Source organism: Aegilops tauschii, chromosome 1 (genome assembly GCF_002575655.3).
Source record: "Aegilops tauschii subsp. strangulata cultivar AL8/78 chromosome 1, Aet v6.0, whole genome shotgun sequence".
NCBI lineage: Eukaryota > Viridiplantae > Streptophyta > Magnoliopsida > Poales > Poaceae > Aegilops > Aegilops tauschii.
The window spans coordinates 398,576,597-398,589,735 of record NC_053035.3 but is presented as its reverse complement, the minus strand read 5'-3'; the positions used below and the strand labels follow the sequence as shown (position 1 = coordinate 398,589,735).

Below are 13,139 nucleotides of genomic sequence, written 5' to 3'. Positions count from 1 at the left end.
GTTCAATCTCGTTACCGGCAAGTCTCTTTACTCGTACCGCAATGCATGATCCTGTGACTAACGCCCTAGTCACATAGAGCTCATTATGATGACGCATTACCGAGTGGGCCCAGAGATACCTCTCCGTCACACGGAGTGACAAATCCCAGTCTCGATCCGTGCCAACCCAACAGACACTTTCGGAGATACCCGTAGTGCACCTTTATAGTCACCCAGTTACGTTGTGACGTTTGGCACACCCAAAGCACTCCTACGGTATCCGGGAGTTGCACGATCTCATGGTCTAAGGAAAAGATACTTGACATTGGAAAAGCTCTAGCAAACGAAACTACACGATCTTTTATGCTATGCTTAGGATTGGGTCCTGTCCATCACATCATTCTCCTAATGATGTGATCCCGTTATCAATGACATCCAATGTCCATAGTCAGGAAACCATGACTATCTGTTGATCAACGAGCTAGTCAACTAGAGGCTTACTAGGGACACGTTGTGGTCTATACATTCACACATGTATTACGATTTCCGGACAATACAATTATAGCATGAACAATAGACGATTATCATGAACAAAGAAATATAATAATAACCATTTATTATTGCCTCTAGGGCATATTTCCAACACTACAATATGCCCTAGGATACCACATCTTTTGCACTTACATTGATTTTTTACACGACCCTCTACACCAGCTCTTATCCTGTTTTTCCTTGGTCTTCCTGGTGGTCTAGTCAGTACAGGAGATGAGGAGAATGGAGTTTGAACCCTGGGTCTACTATGTTCCATTGGTCTTTTCCCAAGAGTGCAGGCACATTTTCAGCATAAGCAACCCTAAATTTGGCAACAGAGAAATATTCAGAGCAATACTTATCAACTTCACCATCTTCACGTCCAATAACAGTCATGAGATGTAGGGCATGTATGCACGGCTTCCCACGGATCTGCCATTGCCTACTACAGCATTCATTGGTTGCAAGGTTCATTGGATATCTCCATTCCCTATTTTTACTGTCAGTGTATGTCACCTCAGCCTTGTATGTCGACGGTCGAATGCATTTCATCCTTAGTCCTCTTGCCTTGGCATGCAATGCCTTAATCTGAGATGGGAGCATAAGATGGCCAACATATTGTGTTTCTGCAATTCTTTTTCGAAAAGCCATCTTTACCATGATCATCTGCCTGATCTTATCAAATGCTTGCCACAACAAAAGCCCTTTCACTGACTTGAACTTTGCATTGAAACACTCAGCGAGGTTATTGGTCAGATAGTCTACTTTACAGATTTCATTGAACTTGCTTCTTGACCACAGTTTTGCATGATGTTCATCCATGTACTCCTTCACCAAAGTATTATGAGCATACAACACTCTCAAATGGTGCTCATGCTTCCTCAAGCTGCATGTGTATGATGCTGGCCATAGATTCTCATCATAAACTTTGCCTTTGAATTTCTTTTTAAAATTCTGCGCTAGGTGTCGCATACATTCCCTATGTTCCACTCCAGGGAATACAATTTCTACTGCAGTTTCTAAACCCTTGCAAGCATCTGTGTGTATAACTAAACCTGAGGGTGTACCTATAATGTTGCGCAACTGCTGCAGAAACCAGACCCAACTCTCCTCACACTCTACCTCCAACACACCAAATGCAACTGGGAATAGCCAGTTGTGTCCATCAACTGCAGAAGCTGCTGCTAGCTGGCCTCTCCATCTTCCATTCAAAGCAGTTGCATCGACAGCCAAATAGGGCCTACAACCATTCAGAAACCCCTGCCAGCAAGCCTTGAAACAAACAAAAGCCCTCCTGAAGCACTCCTTCTCCATTGCCTTCCCTTGTAATTTGTACTTAACTATATGCTTGTCAATCTCTACAACACTCCCTGGACTAGCCGTCTCCACTTCAGCTTTGAAGGTGTAAAGCAACTGAAAACTCTCATTCCATGGGCCATTAATCCTATCAAGAGCCCTTTCCTTAGCATAGAAAATCTTCATGTACTGTACATTAATCTTGTACTTCTCAAATAGCTTCCCATGGAGTGCTGTTGGAACAATTGTTGGTGTTTCCCTCACCAGATCCAAGATTGCATCTGCCACCCACCTAGTCTATGCAAGCTTAGATTTGTCCTTTCCCCTCCCCCTCCAGGTGGGCAAGTGTGCCCGTGTGGGTTGCTTTTTATCTGAAACAAAATGAAAAATGATGTCAAATACAATTAAGAAACAGTATAGATGATCTGAATATAGAATGGATAAATAATCTGATAACAATATTCAGTTGTAATACCTGAATCAATTTGCTCTTTCGCATAGTGGATGCATGCAACCTCCACCTACACCTATCATAAGGGCAATGAACAGTGAATCTTCCTGGCTCACTCCTATCAACCTCATAAGAGTTTTCAGTGAGAATGCAATGTGTAGTCATTGCATTACGACAGTCCACCATCGATTCGAATACGGTTCCTGGAGTAAGGTCAGGATTCTTCCTGTTCCACTCAATTGTTGGCATGTCCTCACCATCATATTCTTGTAAAACTAAGGAGTCGATGTTCTCCTCCCTCTCTTCATCGTCAGTGTCATCAAATCTAGCACGGCTACTAGGCTCCTCTGCATATTCATCTTCCACTGCCTGTTGACTGACTCTATCTACCAGTTTAGGGAATAGAATCTCATCCTCATCATCATGTCGAGGCACTTCCTCGCCAGGCTCTGCATCTACTTCTACATCATGTGCAGAAGGGAGAGGAGAAGTGGCAGAATTACCGACAGCCGACATGTTCTGGCTTTTAGAACCACTAGGTTTACTTGGTCTCGACCTATAAGGAGTGCGAGGACGCTCGCTATTAGCAGAGACAGATGATGTCTGAACACCCTTCGGGATACAATGTTTGAGTGCATGAAGCACACCGATATGGATTTTACCGAAACGACTGTCAGCATTCAAACTAAATAGAAATCCCAGAGGCTCATCACAAGTTAATGGGACAAATCTCTGCTCGATACTGTCGAAATATCTCAGTTCAACAGCATCAGCAGGGCTCCACGGATACTCACAATAGAGTGCCTCGCGGAAATCTCTGAACGAAACGCTGGTTTCTACCACTTTAGGATAGAAAAATCCAGAAATCATACACGGTTTAGTTCCACGCATCTCGCTAGTTTCCATTCTAACCGCCAGTCGAAAAGCAAGTGCGGGATCAACCCTGTTCGATTGAAATAAGATAAAGGGCGCAGTTAGGCCAAAAAATTTCAGATAAATTACACTGATTCACGCCAACGATGATCAAATACAGCCTAATTTACGGATCTCCTAATCAATTTGAGAGGAAAACGATGCTTACCCAGGTGGAATCCATGAATTACCAGCCTCTGATTCGACCCAATCATCTCCACGGTCGATGGGCCGGACGGGGTGCCCCCCCGACATCGCTTCCTAATCCTAGATGGGGAGAGAGGGTAGATGCGGCGGAGGCGGCACGCCGGCGGCGGAGGGGGCGGCGCGGAAGCGACTAGATCTGATTCAGGTTACAGTGAGTGTCAGTTTCGCGGCCCCACTAGTTACCACGTAACGGTCAAAATATGGACTCCGCCCTACGCGGCCCCACTCGTCAGAGTTAACGGTCAAGCCATTGACCCGACGGCAACGTCCGCTGTGACCAGTTCAGAGGGTTTCGGGAAAGGGAGTGGGGAAAAGTGAGCAAAAGTTAAAAGCATGAGGATGAATGAGTAGAACTAACGAACGAGGGGCACAGAAATAAAAATCCCTCCAAATAATTCTTGTTAAGGTGTATCCTTCGTTTTTATTTAGCCCGCGTATTAGCTTTGATCAAAGTCAAGCTTTGTAAATTTTGACAAAATTTATAAATAGAAATATTAGCATACATAATAACAAATCAATACCATTAGATTTATTATTGAATGTACTTTCACATCATATAGATTTGTTATCCCCGCAAAAAAAATATAGATTTGTTATGATAAATATATCTTTTTCTATAAACTTGACCAAATTTTATGAAGTTTGATTTCAATCAAACCTAATATGCAGAGTAAATAAAAACGAAAAGAGTACTTACTATTTGGTACAGTTTTCTCAAAACAAAAATTTGGTACATAATTATAAATAGGCAAGGCATGATGATATCTTGTCTTGGCTGGCACGAGTGATGTTTCCTCCTGAGCGAGCTCATAGTGCTTTGGTAGAGAGTTCCGAATAATGTTTCAAATTAATAATTTCTTGCTGGATGTTTCCTCCTGAGCTCCAGCCTCCATGGTGCTTTGCTTTGCTTCCTTGTAAAATTAAAATGAAAAACCTCGTGCATGCGAAGCAAATCCATCGCGCGCCAGAAAAGAATAAGAATATGCACACATACATTTGTCTACTACGCCGAAACTCGAAACACAAGGATACTATCTTGTAAACAAGGACGACACAAGTCCAGGTCATGCGGAGGATCACTAGCCATAACTAATCATCACAGAATTTTTAGCAGCATACTTATTCTGTTTTCGATAAAGTTGGGCAAATTATGTAAGGCTGCCCGTAATGGGAATATCATGCATGTAAACTAAGCAATTTTGATAAGGTGGCATAATATTAAATGAAGAAAGAGAAGCTTGAGTATTATATCATGATACCGTATTATATTAAATGATGTGCTACTTTGTGTCATGGCAATAAATGTAGTCCTTTATGATACCAACTTATGATACTATGCATTAGAGATGTAGTATTATAGACTAGTATCATATGCATGATACTAGTATACGATACTTCCCATTACAACCAGCCTAAGGTGATTAATCACCTGATTTTTATAGAAATGTACCGCGCGCATGCATGACTCCTTGATTCCCTAGCAGTCAATCGTTGCACATATTGTGCTCCCCAGAAAATTAATTGTTGACGCTGCGTTACTCCTTCCGCGCCAGCAAAATGCATCTCTTCCCCACCCGCCGAAACTAAAATTTTAAGCCTCCCGCCCCTTTTTCAAAAATTCGAACTCTCTTGACCTTCGGCCCTTCTCTATAAATCCAAGCCCATGGTCAGTGGCCCCTTGAGAGTCGCTTTCCCCATCCAGTCGGTTCCTCTCTCCTTTCTTCGCTACGGCAGCGCTGCTGCCTGGCGTGGGGGTCGTGTAGATTACTAAAGTAGTGATCTAAATGCTCTTATATTTCTTTACATAGGGAGTAATATAGTAGCAGTACGTGTAGTTTACATAAGAATTCCATTTATTTACTATAGCAGTCTCTACTATAACAAGATTTTCCCAACTCCGGTGAAGGGGGCACAAGGATGGTGGTACACCTTCAGATTGCTCCAGTGCTTCTGGTCATTGCTAGGAGGTCCAAAGACCTATTTTAACTTTTATTACTTTTGGGGCTCTTTGTACTGTTGTTGATGATTATAAATAGATCTTTGGAACTTTTAGCAATAGAAAATTTCACTTACAGGTACCATCTATTATCAGTATGGTGGTTTAAATTTATACTCTAGAAGTATCTATTAACATGTTTAGCTAATTATAAACTAGAAAGCACTACTATAATTATGTTATATCATATGCTTTATATGTGTCTACCGATGTAATTAGGATACTGAAATATACATGACCACATGCACAAAAATATACATATACATAAAAAATAATTGAATGGGGTGTGTAATTTGTTTGCATTAAGGTGTAATGTTTTGTAATAGACGAAAGCTAATGTAATTTATGTTAGAATTTTGTTTACAAAATGTTGTTTAAATGACATACATTACAAATGTATAACAAACTACACTACATTTAATACGTAGCGAAAAGCTACATGGTTAGTTAAAATAACAAAAATACATTTGTTAGGAATGTATGATAAACATAAGCTAAAAAAAATATAAAAGTTTAGTATAAATTTCATATCATCTGGTGATTTTGCTAAAGAACATAAATGAACAGTTTCGCTACCGCTGGGAAGGGGCTCCGGTGGGGAAGAGCCAGAGAGAGGCCGAGCTCTGGGGGCCATGTGCCCTCCTCCCTCCATGCCCCCTCATGTGGTCCCCACCGATCTAGGGTTCAGTGGCGAGCTTATACGGGGAAGGCCACCGAGGGAGGAGAGGGGCCCGAAGGAATGGATGGGATAAGGACAACCAGGAAGGAGACGAAGGGGAGGAGAGGGAGGAGGGTCAGGACAGATTACCTGCGTCGCCGCCGACGGGTTTCGTGTCGATGCCGGGAGAGGAGGAAGCGGCGCCGTAGAACGGCCAGCAGAGGAGGATGGCGACGGCAAGCCGAGACGAGTTGGGCGGTCGACGGCTTCTAGGCGGGGGTGAGCGCGAGCGCGCGGTGTGTTGAAATTTTAGGGGGTTAAGGAGGAAGGCGAGGGTTTTTCGGGACAGATGTACTGTAGGAGTGTAGTAGGGGTGAAGGCTGGCTCTAATCTAACCGATGACTCCCCCTCCTCTGTTATCATGCGCAGCCGCCGTCATTCTCTCATATTCCTGTTTGCAGAGGATGGGTGGCATTTTTTCTTTGTCTTGAGTTACTGAATTTTAGGGTGCTTGAACCAAAATGTGCAGAGCTTGTCAGAGCGGTTGACGTGGTCTTTGCAATCTATACCTACTAATGAAGTAAGGTGAGTTTCTCCGATTTTTTCATCCGTTCATCACTGATTTTATTTGTTCTATCCAAGGTGGTACTAATTTTTTGTGTGTCCATCTGCCATAAAAGAAATAGTTTTATCCATAATTTCGTATTGGCCGCGCGCGCTGAGGCCCAACCCATTTATTTCCTGTCCATGCAGCTGAGAACCATTATTTACCGCGCTGGGCAGAAAATAGACGAAGTTTCGCATATGGCGCCCAGTATTGGGATGGCCCGTTTTTATTTTTTTCTCTGTTCTGCTTCTTTTTCCTTTTTATTTTCTTTCCTTTTTCTTTTCTCTTTCCTTTTTCTTTTTTCTCTTCCAAGTTTCCTTTGTTTTTTTCCTTTTTTCATAAATTAAATTTTTGAGAATTTTAGTTTTTGATTAAATTTTCATAAAATCTCCAGAATTTATTATATTTTTACCATTTTGAAATTTTTCCAAATTTTAGATTTTTCTTCTCATCCGGAATTTATTGAAAACTATAGAAATTTTTCGCATTTTAATTGTTTTTTATGTTTTCCAAAATTGTTCGATATTTTCAAAATAAATTGCATTTTGAAAATGATACAAATTCAAAAAATATTCATTTTTATTGAAACGTTCACAAATTCAAAGTAATGCTTGTGTTAGAAAACAGGTTTTTCAAAATTGTTTCAATGTTCAAAACATATTTAATTTTCAAAAATTGTTCACATATTCAAAAAATGTTCATTTTCTTATAAAAAGTTCATGTTTTTATTTTTTTTGTTAATTTCAATAAATTTTCATGATTCAAAGAATATTCGAGATATCATAATTATTAATTTATTTTTTGATAAGTTCAATAAGATGAGAAAAAAATGTTTTGAATGGTATGCTACAGTATATTATTAAACATTCGCACTGGCCATTTGTTAGCAGGAGCTGTTTGTTCGAGTGGCTAGCAGTACGTGGTCGAGTTTTTGAGGTCGTGAGTTTGGTCCTTCAACTCAGTGGTTGTTTTGGATTTTTGTTTGCGCCTTACAAACACATGTCGTTTTGGTGCCTGCCACTTGCCTGGCCAGACTTGTACTGTTGTGCATCCTACGTGCTATTTGACAATAAAAAAAGAATATATTTGTTGACTATAATTAAAAGAAATTGTGGGCACATGGCAATAAAAGAGGATATGTTGGTTTGACTCTGACTAAAAATATGTGGGCAAGTGATTGCTGAAATAATTACAGAGAATAAACCCTGGTAAAGTAGGGCTACCTGGTTATGTGTTGATTATACCAATGAAACATGATTCGCTGCAATTTGTTCTATATCTGATACGCCATCATAGGAGAGAGTGGTCGAAGCAACTATGCTCTGAAGGTCGCCGTGCTGCTACAAAATGAGGGGGCAACCACAACCTAGACACGGTGGCAGACACGAAGAAAAAAAGGCATAAGTTGGGTGGTGGCCACCACTCCGACCAACCCCATCACTATTAAGATCTTGTGGGCCAAACATGACCCGTGAGAATATCGCAGCTCCTCGCTCTGTAGCCCCACCACTATGGAGACCGTTTTGATGGACACATCAATTATCTCTCCGATGCTTCTCGTAAAAAAATATCTCTCCCGTTGCAACGCATGGGCATATGTGCTAGTATAACTAAAAGATGGCTAAGCTGGTTGCAATAACTAAAACACGGCAAAAGGACGTGTTTTGTTCTTGCAGCGGGCAAGCTGGTGTCCAAGGTGGGCGCCTTTGAGGATTTTCGATCAAACACATGTGACGTTCAGTTGCTCATAGACTACTCCCTCCATCCGGTGAAAAGTGTACATATAGAAATTTTAGGATAAATTATGGAGTGGAGTAAAAAATGCATTGGAAAGGTCCAAGCAACGAACTCTCTCCTTTTTTTGAAAACATAATAACTTTATTCAATCGAAATAACAGATACATCGTTTAAGAGGAAGGGTAAAATTTCATTCAATGGCTCCTCAAACCAATCAACAGTATCAGAAAATCTAGCCAACCTGGCAAGTTCATGAGCTACTTTATTTGCCTCTCTATTACAATGTTCAAACTTGGACATAGAAAAATCACAAGCAATAAAATAACAATCATCGAAAATTGCCGCCGCCACTCCCGCCGATCGTCCTCTATTATTCATAGTCTCGATGACCTCCAAGTTATCAGAATTGATGACAAGTCGATTACACCCTGCCCTTTGCGCCAGGGATAGCCCAAACCCGAGCGCTAGAGCTTCCGCCGTGAGAACGTCCGCACACCAGTCAATTCTCGATTAGCCCCCTGCAATAAAATTTCCTTTTTCGTCCCTGAGAACTGCTCCAGTCGTTCCCTTAAGAAGGTCATGATCAAAAGAAGTATCAACATTAAGTTTCACAAAGCCCACACGGGGTCGACTCCACCCCCCTCTTCATGGAAGCATTAGGAGAGGAAGCAATAACATAATTGGCGTAAGAGCTTGAATCCCCATAGATATCTGTTTAGCATCTTGAATTTTCTTCTTGTGCACAAGTTTACGTCTTTCCCACCATAAATACCACGTCGTGATGGCAATCATCTCACGCATATTCTGGGTTCCCAAAATAGCTAAATCTTGGTTTGGCAATTGTAATAAGAATTCCAGGACAGCCTCACCAGCATAATCAACTTTGCAAGCACTAGAAATAACTCAACCAAGTCTTCTCCACACCTCCTTAGCTTTCTGGCACTGGAACAACAAATGTTTTGTATCTTCTTGCCTAGACGAACACGAAGGACAAATTGGCGAAACTTTCATACGTCTATTGGCTAGTGTAACACGACATGGGAGAGTGCCATGCAACACCCTCCAAATAAATTTTTTAACCTTTGCCGGACAAGATAAGTTCCAGATGTTACGCCAAATTGGATTAAAATTTGTTCGCCCCAATCCGTTAGATCGGCTAAGTTTCCTTCCATATTGGTGATTCCACTCAACGACATAGGCGGAGCGAACAGAAAAGATCCCATTCTTAGTGTAATTCCAAGCAATAAAATCCGTCATGTCATATTGTGGGAGAGGGATCGCGAGGATCCGATGAGAAACAATGGGCCACAAAGTTTGATTAACGAGATCTTCATCCCAATTGTTTGATGTGGGGTCAATAAGGTCCGACACCTTTGACAAGAAATGACCCCCCTTTGGAGTGATGACTTTCCTGGTAGCACAATTAGGAATCCAAGCATCATCCCAAATATTAATGGACTGACCATTTCCAACTCGCCAAATGTACCCATTCTTCAGAGTACTAACTCCCGACATAATACTTTGCCATGTGAAAGAAGATCCCTTCTTAAGCTTTGCATTCAATAAATCTCCATCAGCAAAATATTTGGCTCTCAATATCCTGGCACATAAAGAATCTGGGTTCTCAAGAAGGCGCCAAGCCTATTTAGCCAGCAACGCCAAGTTAAAACAATGGATATCACGAAATCCCATACCACCTTGGTTTTTTGGGACACACATTTTCCACCATGCCATCCAATGCATCCTCCTATTGTTGTCATGATCACCCCACCAAAAATGCGACATCGCGTCAGTTATTCCATTTTTTAGGAATTTTGAAGACGGACATCGCATAGGTAGGGATGGTTTGGACAACAGACTTGAAGAATTTCCTTTCCTCCTGTAGATAGTAATTTTTCCTTCCACCCGCTAATTTTCATGACAATGCGATCGATCAAATACTGAAAACAATCGGACTTATCTACGCCCACATTTGCTGGCAAACCCAGATACTTGTCATTGAGCGCCTCGATCATGATGTTCAAGATTGAGCAAATTTGTTCCCTGATGTCCACTCTCGTATTTGGACTGAAAAAAATGCTAGACTTATCAACGCTCACCATTTGTCCCGAGGCAGCACAGGACAAGTCCAGAATAGATTTCAAAGTCTCTGCGTTGCGAAGATTCGCCTTCATGTGGATCAATGAGTCATAATCAAAGAGAAGGTTAGTAATAGAGGGGGCCTCTCTACACACTTTTATTCCAGAAAATTATCATTCTCCTCCGCATGCGTCAATAGAGCGGTAAGACCTTCTGTACATAATAAGAAGAGGTAGGGTGATAAAAGATCTCCTTGTCTTAAGCCTCTCGAAGGCTTGAATCTCTCACTCTCTTCATTATTAATTTGGACCTTGTATTCGACAGTGGAGACGCACTGCATAATAAGGTTAACCCATCTCTCCTGAAATCCAAGTTTCAACATAATTCCCTTCAGAAAAGGCCACTCAACCCGATCATAAGCCTTATGCATATCAAGTTTGATAGCGCATAAACCCTCCTTTCGATCTCTCTTCTTTTTAATCGTATGAAAACTCTCATAGGCAACTAAAACATTATCTGTAATCATTCTTCTAGGTACAAAAGCACTCTGAGTCGGGCTTATAATATCAGGCATAAATCTCTTTAAGCGCGCTGCTAACATTTTGGAGATAATCTTATACACCACATTACATAAGCTAATAGGTCTAAATTGAGTTACCTTCTCAGGTGAGTTGACCTTTGGAATCATCACAATTGCAATATCATTCTATCCCTCAGGGATAGCGCAATGATTCACCGCTTTCAAGACTTCATCAACCAAATCATCCCCAAGCATAGGCCAAAATCTTTTATAAAAAATAGCATGGAGCCCATCTGGCCTTGGTGCTTTTAAATCGCCAATATCAAAAGGTGCCTTTCGAACATCATCAGCAGTGTAAGGGGCGATAAGGGCATCATGCATCTCCATGGTCACTCATCTTCGCACAAGAGATAACACATCCTCGTTTGGTTGAGAAATAACTCACAATATGATTCTTTAGTTCTATACCTTACCGCCACACTCCGGTGTCATCCAAAAGTCTTTTAATGTTGTTTCTTTTTTCCTAGCCGTCGCTGCACTATGAAAAAATGATGTATTGTGGTCTTCGTGCAATACCCAGTTAGCTCTCCCTCTCTGTAACCAGAAAATTTCTTCCTGATCCAACAAATTCTCTACGAGGACTAAAATTTCCTTTTGCCTCGACCGGGACTCCCCACTAATAGGGCCACATTTCATCCTTTCAAGCTCCTTTTCAGCTTATTTATTCTCTTTTAGGGCCCTTCAAAATATCGCGGTCCCAGGTGTGTAAGTCATCATGCACCGCCTTAGTCCGAGCGGCTAGAGATGGGCCGATACCCGCCAATTTTGCTTTTTCCCAAGCAGTCTTCACAATTTGCTCCACTGTGTCTTCTTTTAGCCATCTCGCTTGAAATTTTTTCACACGGCCGCTCGGACAATTAAATAGATTACTATCAAAATAATCAGTATCAAGAACTAAAGGACGATGGTCAGAGTGTACATGATCCCCATTGACAACAGCAGCACGTGGGAACTTACTTGCCCACTGCACATTACATACAGCTCTGTCCAGCCTTTCTCTAATGTCCCCTCTTCTCCAAGTGAAAGAATCCCCAATACAGCCCATATCAGCCATGTTACAATTACTCAAACTGTTCATAAAGTCTTGCATCATTACATTCGGTTGAGCATTGCCCCCTTCTTTTTCACTAGAGTAGAGGATTTCATTAAAATCTCCAATAACCACCCACGGATAAACAACATTGGAATGTAATTGGCGAAGGTCAGCCCCAGATAAATGTTTTTCGTTCCATGCTGGATAACCATAGAAGCCCATAAAACGCCACTCCACAGATTCATCATTCATAAACATAACATCAATGAAATGGGATGCCAAATAGTTCAACTCGACTTTATTCTCTTTTTGATAAAAAAAGTACAAGACCACCAGACTTTCCATCACTTTCATCTAAAAACATGGAATTAAAGCCTAAATTACAGCGTAGCTTGTCAGCTTTATTTTTATTCAAGCGCGACTCTGAAAGAAAAAATAAATCTGCACGAGTCCGACCATGGAGCTCCAGAAGCTCCCGAACTGCCGTGGAAGAGAGCATTCCACGACAGTTCCAACTAATGGCTTTCATTTCTCCTGGTGGTCCTCGAGGGAGTCCTGGATTAAGGGGTCCTCGGGCGTCCGGCCTGTTAGCCATGGGCCGGACTGATGGGCTGTGAAGATACGAAGACCGAAGACTGCACCCATGTCCGGATGGGACTCTCCTTGGCGTGGAAGGCAAGCTTGGCGATCGAATATGTAGATTCCTTTCTTTGTAACCGACCGTGTGTAACCCTAGATCCTCCCGGTGTCTATATAAACCGGAGGACTTAGTCCGGAAAGATAGACTCATTACCATAGTCATACAGGCTAGACTTCTAGGGTTTAGCCATTACAATCTCGTGGTAGATCAACTCTTGTAATACTCATATCCATCAAGATCAATCAAGCAGGAAGTAGGGTATTACCTCCATAGAGAGGGCCCGAACCTGGGTAAACATCGTGTACCCCGTCTCCTGTTACCATCGACCTTAGACGCACTGTTCAGGACCCCCGACCCAAGATCCGCCGGTTTTGACACCGGCATTGGTGCTTTCATTGAGAGTTCCACTGTGCCGTCGACGATAGGATCGATG

General features: G+C 41.8%; 1 protein-coding gene across 1 annotated transcript; it reads right to left on the bottom strand.

Annotated features, from left to right (window-relative positions):
* Positions 1 to 732: 732 nt before the first annotated feature.
* On the bottom strand, positions 733 to 2,773 carry LOC109736430 (uncharacterized). The gene is made up of 3 exons (XM_020295651.1): positions 2,456 to 2,773; positions 2,282 to 2,327; positions 733 to 2,087 (listed from the first exon to the last, which is right to left on the bottom strand). The coding sequence occupies exons 1-3, from the start codon at positions 2,771 to 2,773 to the stop codon at positions 733 to 735; spliced, it is 1,719 nt and encodes a 572-aa protein (XP_020151240.1).
* Between the last annotated feature and the right edge of the window lie 10,366 nt (positions 2,774 to 13,139).

Excerpts from the sequence above, each read along its gene's own strand:
- LOC109736430 (XM_020295651.1), bottom strand. The coding sequence starts at position 2,773 with ATGTCGGCTGTCGGTAATTCTGCCACTTCTCCTCTCCCTTCTGCACAT. Across the intron at positions 2,328-2,455 it reads CTGACCTTACTCCAGGAACC|GTGGAGGTTGCATGCATCCA; the intron begins GTATTCGAATCG and ends TGATAGGTGTAG. Across the intron at positions 2,088-2,281 it reads GAAAGAGCAAATTGATTCAG|ATGCAATCTTGGATCTGGTG; the intron begins GTATTACAACTG and ends GGTGGGTGGCAG.